Raw genomic sequence first — 22,936 nt, forward strand, 5'->3', positions numbered from 1 at the left:
CAGTTATTTGTGGTTAACTGGCCCCTGTTATGCGTCTGTCACATGTGGGTGTTTGTGACCCACGTGGCAGAAATGAGACTGTAGGCAGGCACCCTTCAGACGGAGCAGGAAGGATAAATGTCAAACGATGAAGACACTATCGTGATGTGATACCAACAGCGATGTTGCTTTTCCTTGAATGTGTCTTTTATGGAACCTTTTCATGAATAACACACACTCAGCTGCTTTATCATTCTTTTAATCTTCATAATGTCACAGCGGCTCGTGTTAGATGCACCAGCTCGTTACACGACGAGCGAAGCACTTAATAAAATGAGACAAGGTGAGGCGAAACTTTCTGCAGCAGCGACTTCCTGCAAAACTTAAACAAGCAGGCAAAGAACAGAACACAGGCAGCCATTGAGAAAGTATGGTGGATACGTTTGCTCACTTCATGTGAGACACTGAACGAGATTTTTCTTTCTTTCATTCATTCTTTCTTTCTTTCTTTCTTTCTTTCTTTCTTTCTTTCTTTCTTTTTTCAGCTGTAACATATGATCCTTCTAGGTGTGACTGTTTGGAACAGCAACAACCATCTCTTACATCTGATGAGGTTCAGCGCGCTAAAGAACAGCCTTACAGAGCTGCTAGTCTGGCTGAAGACTTGATCTGTAGCTGTAACAGCTGATGCATGCGTACTGTGTACATGCTCCTTCTTACTCAGATAGTGAATTAACTGCGTTCATACTGTAACAAGTAACAAGGTGTCTCTTAACATCTGGCTGGACACAAAAGATAAAAATTATGACATGCAATGAACATGCTGCAATGCTGGAAGATGCTACAGATAACCGAGAATGCACTCAGGCCATTCACTTTAAATACAATAAGTACTTCATGAGGAATTTTCAGAGCAGATGCACAGATTTTAGCTCGCTGAAAGGATGCAACAGGTGCCCCTTAATTATCTGTGGGGAAATGCTGCTGAACAGGAAGCTGACGGGGAGCTCCAAACACAACTGACTCGTCTTGCAGAGCTGCAACACATACGCACACGCGCGCACACACACACACACACACACACACACACACACACACACACACACACACACACACACACACACATTTCAGTAAGCATGAAGCTGAGAATGAAACTTACACTGAGAACCCAAAACAGCACAACTGCCATTAATCCCCTACAAGATACACACATGTAGGCGCCCATATGTTCTTATAGTACTCACACACACACACACACACACACACACACACACACACACACACACAGAAAGATCTTTGTTTTAATCCCAATCCTAACTGTATCCTCCTTTAACACAGTTTCATCTTAAAAGATTTTTAAACAGTTTTTGCATGTTGATCGTCACAAGCACAGACACACAAAAACAGACTCTACAAGAAAACAAACACACAAATCAAACACACAGACTTAAAGAAAAGCATCAAATATGTCTCTGTGTGTCACACATGCACACACACCCAACAGGAAACAGAGCTGGATTACATAAATGAGCTGAGAGAAAACGCTTGGTATGAGAGAGAGAGGGAGGAGGATCGATAGCAGGCTGAGAAACAGAAACAGGAAGGTGTGTGTGTGCGTGTGTGTGTGTGTGTGTGAGTGACAGCAGCTGAACGACACCAGTCAGAGACAAAGAGAGGCCGTGTGTCTTTTCCCAGCATCTGACGTCTCTGAGAGCTCATCAGTTCTGGAGCCCGTAGATGTAGATGCCACTGAGCGTATGAGTGTGTGTGCTTGTGTGTGTGTGAGAGAGAGTGTGTGTGACATGCCTGAGCGGGAACACTTCTAACATAAAGCGCAGAATGGATTTCCAGCACAGGGCTGCTCTGGACATCTCCACCAGGAACCCTCAGGATGACTTTGAGATCCTGCTGAGAGTCGGAGGAGGAACGTACGGAGAAGTTTACAAGGTCAGAGCTCTGAGCTTCACACGTCGCTTACTGTCAGAGACAAACGCGTGCCACATCTAAAATTCATCTTTTTCCTGAAGCATTTGAAGGATCTTTCAAAGAGAAGGGCTTCTTGAAACAGCTTGAGACGAGAACCTGATTAATTTTTTTGAGACCGAGTCCAAATTTAAAGCTGTAAAGCAGAGAAAATGTGTTGGTGTGAAGGGGATGTTTGGCTGTTGGCTTCTCAAGTCAAGCATGCCTTACTTCTGCCTCTTTCACGAGCTGCTCAACAAACCGTGTCGCTTCACAGTTTAACCTACGATAAAGCCGGACGGTTACACACTGGCTTTCTCGGGGCTGAATAACTGCTGTTGTGCTCACTGGGAATTTCTCGATGAGTTTGGAGGGAAACATAGGTGTGATTGATTTTAGTTTCATTGGTTGATTGCAGTCACAGCCTCAGTGCAGGTTCCAGCCCTGCTGGAGGAAGTGGTTTTACAAGAAGTGAAAGTATTCTTGTAAATAGCGGATAGTCTTTTTGAGAATTTTACTCCAACTGAAAACTGTCCATATGAACTGTGGACTGTAGCCAAACTACTTCACAGTGTCCACCTTCGCTTCAAGTTCTGATTTCATGCTTTCAGTTGTGTAAAAGCTGTTTTAGCACTTAAACAAAATTCAAACACAGTATTTGAGATTCAGCTTCAGTCAGGAGTCGAATGCAGTCAGCTTTGTTCAGATGTCATCTAGTCCTTGACCCTGATTGGATGACGGGTCCCACGTTTTTTTAATCTCATGTTTATCAAAGCTCAGGTTTTTGTTTGTCAAGGCCTCTCTTGAAACTTTGAGATGCTAAAATTGGTGCTAGACTTTTAAAAGATGTTGAGTCACTGAGCTAACACAACTATTATTAACAAGACTTTGAGCTACTGTGTCTGTAAGTCGCCTAGTTAGCTAACGAGCTAACTACTGGCTGGTTTATGCTGAACATCTTATTTCAGGAAGTTGCTTTTATATTTACAATAAACCAAAATTCAACAGAAACTTCATTTGATACTAATTTTATTTTTGACATGTGCCAACACATGATTTGCTCCTCGTAGCTGAACACAAGTCATGATGAAGGTATGAAACACATCTTCATGTGGAGCTCTGTGCTGAGGCCGCTGTCTGTCCATTGTTAGATGATACTGCAGGAATTTAAGGGGCAGCTCACCCAAATCACAAGGGAGCATATCTTTCGTCACCTGCGTGTCTCTTCATGCAGGTCCTTTTGGTTTTATACGCTGAGGTTTTGAGGTGTCTCCCTCTGAAACTTCTGCCACCACCGAAAACTCAATGGAAGCCAATGGAATCTTGTCAATAGTGCAAAAAGTATAGGAAAAAAATCAGTACAAATAAAAGATTGGATGAAAAATTTGTTTTTTCTCATTATCCTTCACGCTTTATGTAGAATGTCTCTAAGACAGAGACCCATAAAGAGAATAGTGGTGGCTTCCCTTAGTGCACTGTGGAAAAAACAGCAGCTAAACTTGTGTTTGACAAACGTGTCGCAGCACAAATTCAGCCTGTGTTTTCTGTTTTTAGGGCCCAAAATGATCAAAAGCTCAGTGGCACAAATGTGAATTTTAGTGAATTTGATAACAGTATAAGTTTGGTATATACTGTATTTACTGTATTTACTGATCTCATTGAATAAACATCAGTAAGTTGTGCCGTGTCTGTACCGCTCTGTCAGCTCATCAACCAACTCCTCAGAGACCATAGACAAGTCTCCACAAAGGACAAACCTTATCTGGTGCATCATCAGTTAAAGTGTGGAGCATCAGATTCACAAAATAAATTGAATTATCATCTGAATTTGGTGTTAGTTAGTAGTTAGCTGTGCCTTTACGCCCTCGATTGGCATAAAGGCACAGCTAAACGCTAACATGTGGCAACTCAAGTGGGTGAACAGTATTCTCAGGATTCTCTGGTACTTTCCACAAAGCCAGTCACACCTGAAACAATCATGTATGGAAACGTGACGTGAGCTGTTACAATCAGAGCTAAAATCATCAGGGTGGACTTTTCTATTGGCTGTTTTTTGAATGTGGAATGAGAGTTTAAAGCTGAAGCTCCAGCCAGCACGTCCCCTTTCATAGAGGTTCATTTGACCCTTTCAGTAAATCAGGGGAACCACTGGCTGGGGAGAAGCTCGTCCTTTGTCTCTTATGGACGTTTATATGCAACTCATTTGCTTTAAGGGTTTGAGTTCACTGGCTGTGGACGTCAGGGTGGACGGACAGACGTGGGAAGCAAAGCAAAGCGCTCAGCTTACTGTCGACTTTTTCAGTCGTTATACTTTTTCATATTTCCTCAGCTTTCATCAAGTGCTTTTACTTACCAAGACAGAAAGATCAACACGTTCATTGTGCTTTAGGAGCAGATGTGCCATCATACTGTGATGGTAATGGGCAGTGCACAGTGCGCAGTGGACCACTGCAGCGTAGCATGGTGATGGATGCCATAATACAGACAATGGTATGTCAGGGTACAAAAATGCAGCTTGCAGTGTTTGTCTTGTAAATGTTACATGGTGATGCTGTATTTTAAGGTCCAGTGTGTGCGATTTCGTGGCATCTAACAGCGAGGTTGCAGATGGCAGTTGAACATCTCTCACCTCACCCTGCCCTACAGTAGCTGTGAAAAACACACATGTGAGTACTACGGTACTGCTAACATTTAAGATGGCACCATCCTGGTACTTCGAGCTCGACTTCAAAAACAGAATAAAACATTGTAATTTATCTGGATCTTTTGATAACTTTGGGGAATATCAGGCTTCAGAGAGTCCAGAGGGAACAGTGCTAATGTGAACTGTGCTACTGTTCTACTGTTAAAAAAACAGTAAACTCAACGTAGCTGATGCAAAGCAGGTTAGCTGTAAAGTGAGCACACTTCCTCTAAACAGGTCGGTAGACCCCGCTGTCCTGTTTTACAGAGAGATTTGCATAGTTCCTTCCTTCACATGTGGACACACACACACACACACACACACACACACACACACTCACACACACTCACACACTCACACAGACCCACATACAGATATAATCACACCCACACACACATGGACATGCACTCAAGTACATGTTTCTGACAACGTGTTGCTTCACACACAGCACAGCATAGGTCAGCCTGCAAATGCAGCACCTTAGCAGCATCAGCAGCAGTCAGAAAGTAGGCCTTTAATTTCAAAATGTCTGGTGGTGACGGTGCAGCAGCAGGCGCCAGTTTTCAGTCTGAAGTCGTAGAAAGAGGGAAGGTCAGCAGAAAAAATCTGAATCAATTCAAAAGACCCCTTTAAGAGGATGAGTCAGAGAAGGATGTGGCGACTGCACTGGATGAGTCAGATCTGTGTAATTATAATAAACTTCTACTGCTGTTATTACCTTTTAACAGCAATTAAAAGGTATTTTTTAAAACATTTCGGAAGAAGTGCAGCAGTGTGAGGCAAAGCGCAGAAGTTTCAGGTCTGTATGAGGAAGTCATAGCTAATTAAAGGCTAAAGTGAAAGATGAGATTTTAGCTTTCTCTTGAAAATGTTGGCTTCCCTGATGGCTGTAGGTAGGTTTGACGAAGGCTGAGTGCATCCTGTGTAGTACACCTGGCTGCATCTTGTTTGTTCTGACCAACCACTCCTCATGTTAACTGGTTAATATCAAAAGGTTTATTTCTGGAAAACAGGTTGGAACTTGCATTAAGAGAAAAAAGAGAAACAGAAGTAGTTGGACAGAGCAGCTCCACCATCACTTCTGTGATGTCTCCAAAGACGTAGAATTTCTCAAAATTTCTCATCAGGAGGTGTTTGTGTTCCCCTGAATACGACCTAAAGAGCTGAACTGTGTCATTGTGGTCACGTGATTTTAGGCTTCATTCAGCACCACAGTGCTCTTCTTCTGTCCTTTAAAAAACTGGCTTCCAAGGACTTTCTGATGGCTAAATGGCCAAACTTTTCTATCATGCGTTCATGATTGTTTTTTAATATGATTTTATTATTTATTGTCCTGCTCATCTTCCACCACCAGCTTTATATTTGTATTTTATTGGTCTTTGTTTGGTTGTGATAATACAATGAGTCAAAGAGTTCAGGCAAACAGGAAACTTCTGAATTCTGTTATTTTAGGGATTTTTGTGTGTTTTTTCTGTCTCACCTGTCGCTGCACTAGATTTACAGTATTTTCCCACCTTTGTTGGATCCCCCATATGTGAATCAGGGAGTGCAAAAGGTCACGACCTACAGAAGCTGCGTGTTCTTCAGAAAAAAACTCACCCTCATGTCTTCTCTAAGATGAAAACATGCACTAAATGTCAAGTGTACAGTGGAAGATGAATCAGACTTGCTGAGTGTCTGCAGGCACGTGATCTCTGCTGGTTTTCACATTCAGAGGTCACTTCCTTTGTGTGTTCAGTCATTTTGATCACGGTCAGAGGTCTTGGGTAGGACTCAGAGATGCTCCTTCCCCTGGTTTTGTTAATGTTTGATCATTGTTATTTCCTTCACAGCCACGCACAGTTTAAGTGAGTTTCACTGTATAAAATACAGCGGGTTAGACTGGGAGCTGACTCAGACTTGACGGGAAGGACTGCAGCTCTGCATATGGGTTGACTTTGCTTATCAGATTTGGCCTGTGCTGCTGAACTGCAGATGGGGTTGCTGTTCAACATGGTGCAACAATAGTTTCAGACCTGCAGCCACGCAGAAGCCTGGGGCTGCACCTGTTGTGTGTGCAACCTCAGACGCAAAATGAAGAAGTGAGACAAACGAGCAGTGGACTACATGCAGGAGGTGCCTGCAGAGTCGACTTAACTGTGTCAAGTTTCTGCTGAAAGAGTGTGGTTTTGTGTGTGTGTGTGTGTGTGTGTGTGTGTGTACTTTGTAAGAACCAATTTGAGTTTTAGACCTCGGGAGTGAGGACATTTTAGGAAAGGGAGGACATTTTGGCTGGTCCTAACTGTCACACTTTATGAGGCCAAATGTCTTAAAGGAATCATTTTGTTTATGTGCTAAATGACTCAAATGAGATGATAAAATGGTTTAGTCTGTGTTTGTTCATTCTGAGGTCATTGATGTGTTTCAGTTAGCTAAACCGATGAACACGTCAATAACTGGATGTGCTTGGTCTGGATTTCCTTCAGATAACTCCAGACAAAACTGAACTGTGTTTGGTGCTAAAGAAGAAAAGGTGAGTCTCCGCCCGTCCTGCCTTTAACAACTACATTGCAATCAATAATTTCAGTCAATCAACTGCAAAGTCTGCATGATGTCATCTTAAAAACCCGGCATGAAACAGGTTAGAGTACTGTGAGGGTCTCCCTCAGGATGCTCCAACACGGACGGAGCTGGGTTATAGTAAGGGCTCAGGCTAGCATTGAGGTTAAGTGTCAGAGATAGGTTCAATGCGTTTGGGGCAGTTTTTAGGATTAAATTAGGATTACAGATCAACATTGTGTTAATAATGGGTTTGATGTATGGGCTCATTGGTCTATGTAGGTAATTGATGTGCCATGTGCTGTGGAATGTGTGCAGATACAAGATAGCCCACCCAGTTTTTATGGTTAATGTGCTGATATGAGATTTCCTGTGTGGAGTCTTATCTCGTCAGGCATCAGTCAACTCATTTACTTCAAGAACTTTCTCTCCGTGACCTTTCACATCAGTACGTCAGGTCTGATGTTTGTTGTTCAAGGAAGAGAGCAGGATCCACTTCTTCATTTCTGTTCATCTCCTGTCTTGTTTCTGGTGAGGTGGACTGTTTGCATGATCAAACCTGCTGGTTTCAAAGTCTTTAGCAGCAAACCCAGCTGCCGTGATGCTATTTGTTAGCTTGTCCGCTTTGTGAGTGAGTGTGTGTGATCAGAGGTCAGTGAAAGGAAAGACTCCTACTTCGAGATGAAAAAAGGTCTGCGGCTTCCCCATGACGTCCAACTCGTGTGTGCGTGTGTGCGTGTGTGTGTGTGTGTGTGTGTATTTCGTTGTTTACTGATCACTTGTTTACTGTGCGTGTTTCCTCTCAGTGACCCCTCTGATGTCACAGCGGTTGCACGCTAACACACACTTCGATTGAGTGGACTTTTCCATTGTCATTGTGCTACTCGTCCGACCGTTCATTCGGCAGAATGAATCGTTGGCATTGTACATGTCTGCAAACCACAGATGCAGTCATGTATGTTTCATATCACATCATTTCTACAACAGTAATGTAGTTCAGATTTTCAGTTCGTATGAGCTGAGTGTTGTCATCGGGGGGACGGGATGGTGGTGGAATGACAGCCAGCAAAGATGACTGCAAGACAGCTGCCAAGCAGCAGATTTCCAAACTGAGATGTCGTTTCCATCGTGTTTGTGGTGACAAAACCATGAAATTCAACCCAATTATTGTCTTCTCCGAACCCTAACCAAGTGGTTTTTGTGCCCAAACCTAAACAGACCTTAACAAAGCATTGAAAAAATGTAAATGTAAAGTTTGAATGTAAAGAAAGTTTCAACATATTCATGTTTTGCAGAAACGCACAATGCCAACATTTACTCTGGTGATTGGGTTGAGTGCAGACACGATGCGACGACACAGATTCAGCTGCTTCTCAGAAGGTATTAACCTGCTATGAAAGTCTGCTATGGCTCAGTTTTAACTAGAAGTGTTGTGTAATATAAGGGAGCTGCTGCACAGGTACATGTAATCTTCTGATGGTGAACATGACTAAAGTTTCTCAGAAGTTCCTTTCACAGAAGGCATCAGACAGAGAGCTTTTCCAGAGTTAGAGTTAAAAGCAACACTGAGTCAAAGCTGTTTTGTGAGTCGAGCATGAAGTGATGTTTTTGATACCGTAAATGGGTCACTTGTACGAACGCAGGGAAAGTGAACACACAGCCTTTTAGCTGCCTTTGTTCGCCTCTAATTCATTTCTCTGCGTTTTGAAGCAGCACGTACAGAATCCGTTGACCTGTTTCGAGCTAAAACAAGCCGAAAATACGTGAAAAGAACCATAAACCATCCAAGTTAAGAAGCTGGAGCATCTAGCAGTTTGATGAGTCAGATATTTGAGACCAGTGCTGGACCAGTGAAAACTGGACTGAAAGTTTTGCTATTAGTTCGTCCTTCTGGTTAAAAAATGCTTCATGCAGCTCTAAAGGTCAGGTCCAAGATTAAAAGGTCAGTTCACCTCAATGACAAAACAACATCTTCATGCAGGTCCAGATTGGCCTGAGAAGCACCTGGAGAATTCTTCTGCAGGGTCAGGCCAGTGTTAAAAATGCAGAGTGAAATGGGTAATCAAAGCAACACAGTGCAGCTGCAGACACTCAGGACGGCTCACCTGACTGGGCGCACACACATCAACACAGGTTCAGCCAGTGCGAGGAGAAAAAATGGACATCACATCCAAAAGAGAGGAGGAGAAAAGGTGGAGCTGAGAGGGAGTGCTCCAAAGGAAAGTGCCAGAAACATGGTTAGTGTGTAAAAATGCCGCCCTCAGCGCACCAAGATATCACAACCCCCCCCATCTCGAGCTCGTTCTTGAAAAACAAACAGGTGCAAAAAACACTTACGCTCCATATGAATATTTATTCCTGTGGCCTTAATTCTGGAGGTGCAACTGACCGAGTCTGGCAGCTGGAGACATTCGGCAGTTTTAACCTTTTGGGTGTTTTTGAGGAAAGATACGTTAGAAAAGTTGTTGTTTCAAAGTTCAGTTGGTGGAGGAGCAGCGTCAGGTGTGGTCACGGCTAAAAAAGGAGAGCGCTGCTGGAAATAAAAGCTCTTTCATAAATGTAAGTTGGTTATAGCCGTCCTCCACTGTGACCACAACACCCCGACTTTCCACTCTGCCATTTCGATGTCGAAGTCGAAGGCAGTCTGTCAGTGGGACGCCAACATTAGAACGCCTCAAAGAGCAACGTGTCAGCTTCCATTACGGCGTATCACTCACTGCGGAGGTGACCGCGGCCGGCGGTCTACGCATGTCTTTAAAAGTGATTTCTTTTCTGTTTGGGGTTCTGTTTGTTTTCTGTTCTCATTTAATCAGCATCTTAACGCGTCCCGCTCTTAAAATGCTGATGGCACTCTGCTCATTTCATGAAATACATGACAACAAGCTTATTTTGTTATGATTGTTCAGTGACGAGGACTCAGGACAGCAGTCAGGCCGCAGTAGCTGTCTTCTGATAGAAGTCCATGTGCTGTGGATGCTGTTTGGACGTCACTCAGCTGAAAGTATTTTGATAGTATTTGTTACTTTGGACAAAACCGTCCAGTAAATATCGTTGTGTCATCTTTAAATCTCCCTCTCTGAGGTGGTGGAGTTTCCGTTGTCGCTGTATTACCTGTCCTGCTCTCACTGACTGTGTTTCACGAGTGACACGGTGTCAGTGGGTATTTCCTCTCAGTGAGGTGGGTGGACTCACTCACGTCTGATCTACAGTGTGCATACAGTGTGTGTGAAGTCATCTGCTCCACTCACTCTTCAGCCTTCGTACCTGAGGAAAAGGTGACTGGAGGGGGGGGGCAGTGAGGGTCTTCAAAAGTGCAGGAGTGTGTGTGTGTGTGTGTGTGTGTGTGTGTGTGTGGTGGTCCATCGCTGCAACACTAAAAAATGTGTGAAGGAAGTTCTGTTTACAAACAGTGTGAACAACAATGAGAAGTGAGACGAGTCTCTGGTCTTACACAATTAAAGGTCAGCGTGTGCGTGTGTGCATGTGTGTGTGAGTGCATGCTGGAAATGTGTGGGTGTGTGTGTGTGTGTTAGCAATAGCTCCTGCGCATGTATTTTTATGCCCTAAATGCCACAGAGTGGTGCAGGGGGCTGTTTTTTGCACTCCACTGATCTGGACAGCAAACATGCAAATGAAGCTTTGCTCAACTCAAACGCCGCATTTACAGTTCAGTGTCACCACATGACTGACAGCTCCAGTGTGAAAATGACGACCTTCACTTGTGTTTTTGTCTCTGCAGGCGCGTAACAAGCAGAATGGAGAGCTGGCGGCCATCAAGGTCATCAAGATGGAACCAGGTGAAATGTTACCTGAACGTTCATCCTTTCGTTGGTCACATGTCACATTTGAGCATTAAAACCTTTTCACTTCCAGCCTGGCTGCACTGCCCCAGCCTCATCTGGTGAACGTCCCCAAACTTGTTTCAATGCAACACGAGTACTAGCTCCCGTCCTCATTATGATAGCATTCTGGGAGCTTTGAACAGAACATTATGCTGCAGTAAAGCTGAGAGGCAGAGCGCGGCGAACAAAGAGAGAGGGGAATTATTTTGCACAGTGGCACAGCGACATAAATCATCCAAATCAAATCTGTTAGACTCCAACAATAACCAGAGAAAACAAGCTGCAACTGCATTCAACTACAGCCCAACAGTTTGATTACACTGATCAACACTTTGCGTAACCAGGAAGTGTGATTAGTTTGAATTGCAAAAATAAGAGAGCCCACTGACTCATTCAGTCTGTGCGTTGATCATCAAAGCTGCTCTTCAGAGGACGTAGGAGAAACGATGTTTGACCGCCTTATTTAAACCATGCACGCGTGTTCTTCATCTGTTTTACGTTCTGGTGTCAGAAATGGAAACTTCACTCAGCTCTTTCTTTTCTGACTCAGGCGGTGGAGACAAACAGCAGAACTTTAAACAGATCTTAGCGTCTATTTTATAGCATGTGGTACTTGTTTTAGGCTTGTGTGTATCTGCTAATAGTTGAGGTGACAGATGTTTACGGTGCAGACATCACACAGTATATAAGATAAGATAAGATAAGATAAGATAAGATATAGCTTTATTAATCCCATGCTGTTGACTTTAAGTCGTGAAAACTGTATACTGTGCATTACATTACATTCATTCATTCAGTGCATTCAAACTCAAGAGGAACAAGAGCTCACTGTCATCAAACGCTGGTAGTGCAGCCCTCAGTAATAAACAGTTAGCATGTGGTGTGTATGCCCACTGACTACACCTGTCCCCAGGTGTAATGTGATGATAATGATGTCTCTCCATCTGGTTCCACAGAGGATGATTTTTCTACCATCCAGCAGGAAATTGTGATAGTAAAAAGCTGCAAACACCCGAACATAGTGGCGTATTATGGGAGCTACATACGGTAAGCTGCCATGTTTCCTCTCTCTCTCGTCAATGTTAGATACAGTCGCTCACTCAGAGATCTCCTCTTCTACCTGCAGAGCGAATAAACTGTGGATCTGCATGGAGTTCTGTGGAGGAGGCTCACTCCAGGACGTCTACCATGGTGAGTGTGTGTGTGTGTGTGTGTGTGTGTGTGTGTGTGTGTGTGTGCAGCTAATTATTGAAGAGCATACCATGAGGAGGAGCAGCCTTTGTGGTTTTTGTGGGTTTGATTTGATTCGATTGATCTACAAAATCTACAAATTCATTTAAACCAAAACAGCATGCAGCTGAGAGGATATGACCTCTACCACAAAGTCTGTAAAACATCCTAAAGGCCTCAGAGCTGCGACTGACTCGCACTAGATAAACGATTAAAGGGGCATTCTCTTCGTGTCTACAGAGTCCACTGCACCGCCATGTTTGTACAGTAGCCCAGAAGGGACAAACTTCAAATGTTCAGTCCTCTGTATCGACAGTATTCAAAGCATCCTGCAAAACAATCAGTACAAATATTAATATGGTGATTTTCCTTTTTCCAGTCAGGCCTTTCAGTACTGTGCTGTGTAAGCTGGAAATGCTGCAGTATTATTTAATAATGACGATATTAATAAATATTGATAATGTATAAGATATTGATTATTGCATTGACTTACTAAGTGAACCGTGTTCTGCAGTGACTGGTCCTCTGTCTGAGCCACAGATTGCCTACATCTGCAGGGAGATGCTTCAGGTAAAGTCACAGATTACTCACTAATCATTAACTGCTTTCACTCTTCATAATCTGAAACAAGATACTGCTGACAATGATGTTCAAGGGACAAACGCCCACTTCTACCAATTGTTCGAAATGTTTGTTCCCTTTGTTTCCTCTTCATGGCAGAAGTGGGTTTAATAGGTCAAAGTATAATATTCACTGCGTGTGTGTGTGTGTGTGTGTGTGTGTGTGTGTGTGTGTGACCAGGGCCTGGACTACCTGCATGCACAGAAGAAAATCCACAGAGACATCAAGGTGAACACACCTGACAGTGATGTTTGCTTTACTTTTGTTTGCTTGTTTCTTGTATTTATTTGTGGTGAAGCACGTTCGGACTGAGAGCTGATAACAAAATAAACTGTATGTCTGTCATTGAACCAGCTGACAAAGTTTTACAATTTCGTGAAGAAACTCTGAAGAAATTCCAGACTTTCAGTCTTTTCATCCTATGATTTTAAAATTGGAAAATGATTTAGAAAATGCAGCGTTAAATCTTAAAATAAGAGAAGATACAAAAAGAGCTTAAGTCGTTGAATGAGACTTTGGAGTTGACAGATGTTTGATTTCCATCGTGTGTGGGCTCAGATAAAGACCACTGAGTGGGTAAATGAGACTGTGTATTGTAAGATGTTTCTGTGGTTGTCTGTGTTGATGTTTGTCTCACCCTCTTTGCTTCCAGGGTGCCAACATCCTCCTCAACGATCAGGGCGAGGTCAAGCTGGGTAGGTGGATGTGTGCACCGTCTGCTCTGCACATGGTGTGGTTAAAATGAGTCACTCGCTGCAAGAGCGACGGTTCAGCTAGCACGTCTCTGCCATCTCGTTATTCGGTATCTAAGGACTGAAAGGGCCTCTGCCATGTTTCACGCTGGTGCAGAATTGAACACACCACTTAGGCTGACATGTTCATTCAGAAAAGAAGAATACTGAAGAATACTTCAGGGACATTATGATGTGTTCATGGCTTCTGTATGTTCACCGATACAGTAAGTCATAAGTCAAATTTCATGTATGTGAAAACCTGTTTGGCCATAATTCTGATTCTGGTGCATTTAAAGAAAAATGGTGCTTTGCTCACCAGCACAGCATCTTTTTTTATAAGATTTGAATGACTGGTTATTATTTATGTTAATGTGTGTCCTCTGTTGTGTAGCTGACTTTGGGATCTCAGCTCAGATCACAGCCACTCTGGCCCGGCGGATGTCCTTCATCGGGACGCCATATTGGTAAGGGCATCAGCCAATCACCTGAAGGGGTCGAGTAATGACTGAGGAACCAGTTTAATAGGGAGGTGATGCATGATGGCATGTTGCCATTAAGGCCTTTATAAATGAATAGAAACCAGTGGCTGTGACATCTTACTGTTAGAGATGCCCACCTGATGAGCAGAATAACCGTCAGCAGTAATGAATCTTCAGGTGGAGTGATAAACTGAATCTAGGGGTGCAGTGGAGGGGAGGCGGACGTGTGTCTGTAGAGGACATCACCCTAATCCAAGACGGTCTAAGTCATCTGCACTTGTTGCTGTTCCCCTCCCGTCCACAGGATGGCACCAGAGGTGGCAGCAGTGGAGATAAAAGGCGGCTACAATGAACTGTGTGACATCTGGTCTGTGGGCATCACAGCCATAGAGCTGGCAGAGCTGCAGCCGCCGCTGTTTGATGTCCACCCGCTGCGGTAAATACACACTGAAAGACACGAACGCACACTCCTGAGTTAACGTTAACCACAGCGCTCCATGTGACCAATCAGAATCAAGCACTCACAGTGGCTATTTTTTGTTTGTTTTGTCAAATCAAATGCAAAGTCATCAGATTTTTGACTGCACCCAGACATCTGTGTGTCCATGCATGTAATCGCTAGTTTCCCACAAACGAACATGTCACACTGTGGCCTACAAACCTGCTATGACAGAGCAGGTTACACGACACCCCAGGTCTGTGCAAAGATATGTGACGCTCATCACACACACATTCTTACTGACTGTGGTCTACTGTGTTGTTTCCTGCAGCGTCCTGTTTCTCATGTCCAAGAGCGGCTACCAGCCTCCTAAACTGAAAGACAAGTCTAAATGGTAAATAAAGAATCATGAGAGCGAATGCTTCCTACGATATCAGTCAAGCTGTTATGATCTAATCAACTTTCTGGTCCTACATTTGTATTTCCAGCCTTAAACAGATGTTCTGTTCAAGCCTGCAGGTGTGGAAGTAATTCCTGCTGCTGCATTAATACAAGCAGATAAACAGGATCTAAATACAATCATTATATGTGTGTATACTGCATGTGTTTATGACCCACTGTATGCAGATGATGTGTGCTTTCTTCATAAGTTCCACATTATAAAATGCAACCAACGTGTCTCCTGTGTGCAGGTCCTCCATGTTTTATAACTTTGTTAAGGCCATGCTGGTGAGGAACCCGAAGAAGAGACCCAGCGCTTCCAAGCTGCTCTCAGTCAGTACTGCTCACCTGTGCTTCACCTCAGGGTCATAGAGAGTCAGTGCTGCTTCAGACTGACTGTTGAGTGTAGAAACACTGACGGTTTATGAATGTGTAAGAGAAAAGAAACTGTTTGCCAACAAGTTCAACTTAAAGGTGACGAGACGTTAATGTTACATTCACGACTTGTTTCTGCTGCCCCCAAGTGGTCAAAACGCAGGTTTAAAGCAGCAGGTGACCACAGCTTTATCTTCATGTACTAACATCTGCAGGCTGGCTGTCATCCAGCGTCAAGCTTGGCCTCCTGTCAGCTTTGTCTTTACTGACGGAGCTGTACTAACTGTCTCCTCTCCGTCCCGTCTTTGCAGCACATGTTCTTGACCCAGCAGTGCCTGAACCAGGAGCTGACCCTGGACCTGCTGGAGAAGTATCGAAACCCTGAGAGACTGAAGAGCTGCCTGGTGACGGAGGAGGACGAGATGGAGGTCGGTCATGTTCTCCCTGGGTTTCTACGCTCTGACACCATGAATCATGAATTAATGTGTCTTCCTGTTGATTGAAGGTGGTGCTGCCTGGATCTTTAAAAAGGATCCAGTCCATCAACAAACACAACCAGGCAGAGAGGACAGACTCTGACATAAAATGTAAGAAAACACACTTTATTGTTGGTGTGATGCTGAGTTTTAAGATTTAAATATAATTATGGTCTCATCACATGTAAAGTGCATAAAGATCACAAAAATAATCATTGAATCAAATCATCAAATATTCACTGTTAGCAACAATTACTTTTTCAGGTCAACAGTTTAAAACTGGAAATTTCACTATTTTCTGTGCTCAAATTTAGAAAAAGTTGACTCATCTGCATTTATTGGATGAATACTGCTCATGAAACAATTCAGATTCATTCTGCCTTTGCTGTTTTTGAGGCTACTTTTTGTGAACTGACTCAAATGTTAATGTGAAAAGCATGATTGTGTTAAATCTTGTCTCTCGTGGTCGCTCAGTGGAGCAGATCTACACTCGGAGGCCTGTGAAGAAAGAATCGCCGAACACGACGGTGAGCTGGTTACACATTTCGTGCCAATAGACGGACTTTTTACACACACATCCACTGCATGCATCCACTGTGTACAGTACACTCATCCAGTACAAACATCCCTCTCTCTCTCTCTCTGTTGGTATTGCAAAGTAAATGTGTGAAAAGTCAACAGTGCTGATTTTCAGGCAGGCACACGACAGTGAAAGAGATTCCAGGTGTTCTGTCCTCTAAATGCCAACAACAGGTACAGAACTCAGCACAGGTGAAGCTGAATTCTCAGCTGTTGTCTTTCTAGCTTCACTTTGGGCTGATTTTTACCACAAGATGAACAAAAATAGCACAACAAACGGAGCAGTGTGGATGGGAATCTGTGACCTCTTTGTGTTTCTGTTTGTTTGTACACTTGACCGTAACAAATATTGGTTATGTCACATGTTTTTCACAGTTAAGACCTTCACCGGGATCAACCAGCAGCACCATGAGTTCAGTGAGGTAACTGTCCCACAGATGATCATCACAGACATGAGTCACATCAACGATGCGAATGTCTAACTCGTCTCTCTGTCACAGGGATCAGGACACGGACTCAGACGATGACTATGACGATGTGGACATGTAAGAAGACTATTTCAGTCCAGTTTGACAAAACACCTCAGCATACGAACGAATCAAGTCCAGAGTTAGATACAGATGCACATGATAGGATAAAAATGATCTTTAATTTCTTTTTCTTCTTGTCCACCTCAGCCCGACAATACAAGCCACCAGGTAAGCTGAGCTGAACACCTGTGCTCGTGCGTGTTTGCACCATTAACACACCAGACTGAACAAACCCTCTCTTCCAGCGGTCTCATCATGCAAACTGATGAAACTCCGCCTCCGCTTCCTCCAAAGGTGATTATTGAGTGAACAGGCAGCAGATTAATTGATCTATCATGAAACATGGATTTATGTGTATGTTAATGACAGCGACACCAAAACTGCTTTTACATCCAAAATACATAAAAAAGCTCCATCATGAAAATGATCATCAGTCATTTTAACTTGTTTTAGAGACGTTTACTTAAGACACTCAGCATGTGGCTTGTTTCCGTGCGTGCAGCCCAAAGCTCGGACCAGCTCAGAGGAAAGCATGGCAGGCGAGGACGACCGGGCGAGGAAACCCTGCTCTTTGTACGCCCCCTCCCCTCTCATCAGGACCTCCAGTGGGACGCACGTCCGCCCTGCACTCAAACCACGATCCTCACGACACTCAGGTGAGCTGCCTCACCTTTGCACTGTGCTCGGACAAAGGAATAAAACACCAGTATGCAAAATATAAAAGAATAACCGATTAAGTGAAGCTGTGCGTGTTTTAAGTGTTGCTGTATGTCCTTCACACAAGTCTAACATGGCACCCTGAAAGCTGCCTTCAGGAGTGTGTTTAACCAGTGTCATCCTCAGACATCACACACACATCTGCTCACACACACACACCAATGTGCCTTTTTTATATGAAGGCAGTGAAAATGCTGTCACTCAGTTTCTTCTTGTGTTTATGTGTGTGTGTCCAGACCCTGCGTCCTTCCCCGCCCAGCCGAATGACAACCCGGCAGACCTCCTTCCTCCTGAGCTCCCTCCTAAAAACATACGCAGGCGGCATCCCCCATCGAAGGTACAGCAAAGGAGGAGATGTGAAAAGAAAGACAGAGATGTCCCCGGAGGACACAGAAGTGGAGTTAAGACAAGAGAGAGCAGAAGAATATAGAGATGAATTCAGGTGTAACAGGAAGGAAATGTTCAGTTTGTGGTGACACTTACAGAAGCTAATTCTCAGCTTTAGATGCTGAAGGAAAAGAAAGTGTTTCCACTTCCTTCCTCTCCGCGACGTTAGAGTTCTGACATGGTTTTCCTTTTTGTTCTCAGGACCATGCTGAGTGTGTCAGCCCCATCATGAAGAAGCCTCCTGTGAGTTTCTGCTGCTTCTCCACAACTTCTCCTCCCTTCATATCAGTGCGCGTCTGACGTGTGTGCTGGTGTTTGATGTTTCACATGTTTGTTATCAACCATTTCAGTGCTCCAGTAGCTCCATGTTTATCAGAATATGTTCAGTTTCAAATTATGAAAGTGGGTCTTTCAAAAAGCCCCAGCAGATAAATAAATAAATAAATAAATAATAATGACAATTTAAATCTTTTTAAATATTAAACCCAAATGTTTATTATTATTGTATTTGTGCATTTTTGAATTCTGTTTTCTTACCTTTTTTAATCTACATTTGCTTAATTAATGAAATGGTCTTCTCCAGGTTTACTTCAAAAAGATCTTCCACGGCTGCCCTCTTAAAATAAACTGCTCCACCACCTGGGAGAACCCAGCTACCAAAGGTTGTGTCATTGAATGACGCACGCTGTAACTTCCCTGCTTCTGTCGTCCTGTCAAACGTCTGTTTTACCTGTCTGACCAGCCTGTGCGTCCTCTCTCTCCCTCAGACCATCATCTGATCCTGGGAGCAGAGGAAGGAATCTACACCCTGAACCTCAGCAGCTCGGAGGCCACGATGGAGCTGGTAGGATCTTTATCTAGTTAATACAAACAGGAAACAACAACAGGAAGTGATGAACAGACTGCTCTGGTTTAGTTGTTGTTGATATTGTTTGTTGTTATGCATGCCAGAGCTGGATATTGAAGATATCTGCAGCAGGAGGTGAATGAACGAATGTCTTCTCTCTGTCTTTCAGTTGTATCCCGGGAAGTGCACCTGGGTCTACACCATCAACAACGTCCTCATGTCTGTATCAGGTAAATCAAAAGAGCCTTAGATGAAATGAAACTGACTGGCTCTACGTCCTCAGAGCTTCCTGAAAGAAGTTTAAAATCTCATTCTGTGCTCAGGTAAATCGCTGCAGCTTCACTCCCATTCGCTGAAGGAGCTGTTCGAACAGGCTCGGAAAGACCAGAGGATGGTGTCCTTACCGACTCACAGACTATTACCAAGGTATCACTGGGGTCTCTGCGTTTCATCTTCTGTCGCTCTCTCTCTTGTTTGCTTTCAACATTTTGTCTCAGAAAATGCCAATTAAAAACTCTATGATGTATTTTGTCCTCAGGAAATGTGCAGTGACGTGTAAAATACCAGATACCAAAGGCTGCAAGACCTGCTCAGTCGGTGAGACAAAATGCAAAAAATAAATAATCAGTCACGTTTGACTTCCAATGAAAATTAGCTGCTCGTTTTAGGTTTTAAGCTGCATTAGGAAAAGTAAAGGATGCAGCTTCCTGTGCAGCCGGCAGTTCATCTGTGCTGACAACTAAAACTGCTATTTGGTCTTTTCCTGCAGCGGGTAACTTGCAGCGAGGCTGTGTGTTCCTGTGCTGTGGTCTGGAGTCCAGTGTGGTGCTGCTGCAGTGGTACGAGCCCATGCACAAGTTCATGCTCATTAAGGTGCGTGATATGTACGATTTCAGTCATCTGTCGTTTCTTATTTGAAGACAAAACTTGAGTATTTTCATTTTAAGCAGGTCAAACAGGTCCAGCCTTTAAGATTTGCAAATCCTGGCTTATTAATAGTCCCTTCATGCTCTGTCGCTGTTTAAGTCTAATCCTGTGCTCCAGCGAAATCAAAGAGTTGTCAGATTTCCTACAAAGACAAATGCAAGGGAATGCAACATCTAGGAAAGAGTTTTTCATCCTAAAGATTCAGAGATGCATTTATTTGTCTGATGTCAATGTGGCAGCACATTATGGATGTAACGCAGCGTCATGCTTCTTTAAAACATCCATTGTCGAGTCAAAAATGTATTTTCAAGCCTTTTTTTCTTCCAGTAAAGTTGACAGACGTTTTTCTGCTTCAGGCACTGAAGGTCGTAGCATAACTTTCTGTGATGAAGAGAAACCCATGAATGCTGAACAGGATACTCAATATTAAATAAAACAAAAATATTTAAGTTAAGTTGAGTTGAGATGATGCATAGTTTGATTCCAAGAGCTTATTTTTCTTATTTGTCATTCAGTTTTTACCATCTTTATTGGACTCACACTGACAGCAGCTCATAAAATGACCACAGGCAGAGAAATAAAACATTTTATGGCCACTATCAAATTTATGAGTTAGCTTTAAACCATAAAACCATTATGGTTTAGAGACCAGACTCAGTGGTCCCCCCACCACGCTGTGGCTGAAAGGTTGCAGGTCCTTGAACACAACACTTTACCTGCCTGCTTAGTTTTCTGCCTGTGTGAGATGAAGAAACCACAAACACGTTTCAGGTACATGCAAAAGGAGATCAAACTCTTGACTTGCACCTTTCCTCTTTCATGCTTGCAGCATTTTGACTTCCCCCTCCCCAACCCTGTGCGGGTGTTTGAGATGGTGGTGGTGCCCCAGCAGGAGTATCCGCTGGTGTGTATTGGTGTTTCTCGGGGGTGTAGCCCCAACCTGCCAGTCAACGTAGAATACATCAACCTCAACTCCAACACATCCTGGTTCACCAACTCTGGCCTGGGTAGGCTGACACCGCATTGATAAGACCATTATAAAGACTTCAGAGTACACAAGCTCCAAACCCACTTTGTTCTGAATCCCCAGCAAACTTTTGGTCTTTTTGTTGGTGGTGTTGTGTGTCTGTGTTTGTGTGTGCGTGTGTTCTTACAGAGAAACCTTGTCCAGATGTAGTTCAGGTAAACCAGCTGGACAGTAGCTCACTGCTCGTCCTCTTAGAAAGTAAGTTAACACAAGTTTCATTCAACATCTGTCATTCATGTTAAAATGCTCATGATACAATGTTCCAGATGTGAGACAGAAATACGCAAAACAACACAAATATCTGTATGTTATTGTGCATTCCTTATACACAATGGTTTGGCTCTCCATGTGACGCCTTGTGGAACATATTGGAGATAATAATACTGAATAATTATGTTCCCACTCCAGTCATGGGCAGCAGGAGTGATGTTCAGGTTCATTTCAGGTGTTTCAGATCCATAATAGCCTGTGAACTCTACTGTATGTTTTGTCCATGTTCTGTCTTACCTCCACACCTCCATGGTGGGAGTCCAACACTAAACTCTCTCCTCCACAGAGTCGGTACATATAGTCGGTCTGGAGGGGGAGGTGAAGAGCAGCAGGCCTCCACCACATGACACCACCTTTTCCCATGATGTTGACTCTATAGGTGAGAACATCTTCAAACAAACCAGTGACTGTGGATGAACAGAGCCCAGCATTGACCCTGTCTGTCTGTCTGTCTGTCTGTCTGTCTGTGCAGTATATTTTGAGGACACGCTGCTGGGGGTGTGGCGTCACGGCTGGCAAAGAAAAAGACAAGGATTCAGTGAAGTACTGGAGGAAACCACAGACCCCAGGAAGATCTACAGACTGGTGCAGTCAGACAGGTACAGCGTGTCTTCACTCACTGCTCCAGTGTTCGTGTCTGCTTGCTTCGATTTAGAAGAAACTGTTTTCGGAACTTATCGCCATCGTGATAAATTGTGCTGTTAAACACAGGGGATGTTGGAAAGGATTAGGATGGTGCTGGATGCTGCAACCAGCTCGGATAGCTGGGTGTGAGTGACAGAGTGGAGCGTGAATGGGATCATTTGGGTGGATACTGGAAACTGTTTGCACTGACAGCCTGTCACAATCCAGTGGGTGGTGTTAATGCTGCTCATATGGATGCCAGCTGCCATAAAACTCATCAGCAGGCGCTCTTTTCTCTGTCTGATCAAACATGATGACTTTGTTGCAACTGCAAAATAGTCAACTCAGCCTCTGTTTACAACCAGCAATTTGGAAATTGAAAACACCACCTGTGCCCCCGTAAGGTGTTCATCGAGTTTAGGCAGGTTTAAACTCCACCATATTCATGCTTGACTTCCTCTGACCTTCTCACTGCAGGATGGTCGTCTTGGAGACGCGTCAGACTGAGGACCAATCAGGGCTGTCCAATCTTTACATCCTGGAAATTGCTGAGAACTACGTCCTGTTACCCTGACTCTCCAGTCTGCTGGCATAGAGCATGATGGGAAACTCCCAGCTCCACTTCTGTATGAGAGCCTCTACGCAGAGCTTTCATCTGTCATCATTAACTCTGACTGGCATGGATGCTTCACTGCCACAGTATTTTATTTTCTAATGGGAGGACGTGCCAGAAGGAAATGATGGAAGGAAGCTGCAAATTCATACTGCTGAAAGAGGATCATTGTCTTGTATCCCTCAGTCTTGGAGATTCTGCTCTTATTTATGCTAATTTTAACTTTTTTTGGTTCCGATCTCAAGAATCCACACAGCTGAGAAAACCCTCGCTGATAGTGAAGGAAGGTCTCCTCTGGCACTAAAGGGGACTGTCTACTTTCTTCTGCCACAGTATTGTTGATTGCAGCAGCAGCCGCCTGCAGGGACTGAAACATATGGCTTCCCAAAGATGCCACGTACAAGCATGGACTGGAGCATAGCAGCGCTGCTGTGGCTCATGCTGTGTGTTTTGAAACCTGAGTTTGTGTTGGATAAAAATACACACTCCTTACTGCTGTTACACTGTAATAAAGTTAATTACCACAAGATGCAGTGAACTGTACTGACTGTGGAGGAATGGGCCAAATCAGCCTCCATTAATGAAAGAAATAAAATGAAAGTAATCCCTGTTAGGA

At 43.7% G+C, this 22,936-nt stretch overlaps 1 protein-coding gene across 2 annotated transcripts; it reads left to right on the plus strand.

The window, feature by feature from the left end:
* Nucleotides 1-1,655: 1,655 nt before the first annotated feature.
* On the plus strand, nt 1,656-22,886 carry map4k1 (mitogen-activated protein kinase kinase kinase kinase 1). Of its 2 annotated transcripts, XM_076735467.1 has the most exons (32): nt 1,656-1,926; nt 10,902-10,959; nt 11,961-12,051; nt 12,131-12,195; nt 12,749-12,804; nt 13,036-13,083; nt 13,508-13,550; nt 13,981-14,053; nt 14,373-14,504; nt 14,839-14,901; nt 15,200-15,281; nt 15,635-15,751; nt 15,829-15,910; nt 16,274-16,326; nt 16,754-16,800; nt 16,879-16,923; nt 17,056-17,076; nt 17,154-17,202; nt 17,411-17,564; nt 17,862-17,962; nt 18,214-18,255; nt 18,596-18,674; nt 18,780-18,856; nt 19,029-19,089; nt 19,183-19,285; nt 19,398-19,456; nt 19,629-19,732; nt 20,616-20,793; nt 20,943-21,011; nt 21,370-21,462; nt 21,556-21,682; nt 22,185-22,886. In XM_076735467.1, exons 1-32 carry the CDS (start codon nt 1,819-1,821, stop codon nt 22,279-22,281), a joined length of 2,577 nt encoding a protein of 858 aa, XP_076591582.1. In that variant the 5' UTR covers nt 1,656-1,818; the 3' UTR covers nt 22,282-22,886. The 2 variants fall into 2 exon arrangements, with proteins under 2 accessions (XP_076591582.1, XP_076591583.1); XM_076735468.1 differs by lacking the exons at nt 1,656-1,926; nt 10,902-10,959; nt 11,961-12,051; ... (2 more) ...; nt 13,036-13,083; nt 13,508-13,550 and adding an exon at nt 13,762-13,813.
* Nucleotides 22,887-22,936: the final 50 nt, after the last annotated feature.

The sequence above is a fragment of the Chaetodon auriga genome, chromosome 7, assembly GCF_051107435.1.
Source record: "Chaetodon auriga isolate fChaAug3 chromosome 7, fChaAug3.hap1, whole genome shotgun sequence".
Lineage (NCBI taxonomy): Eukaryota > Metazoa > Chordata > Actinopteri > Chaetodontiformes > Chaetodontidae > Chaetodon > Chaetodon auriga.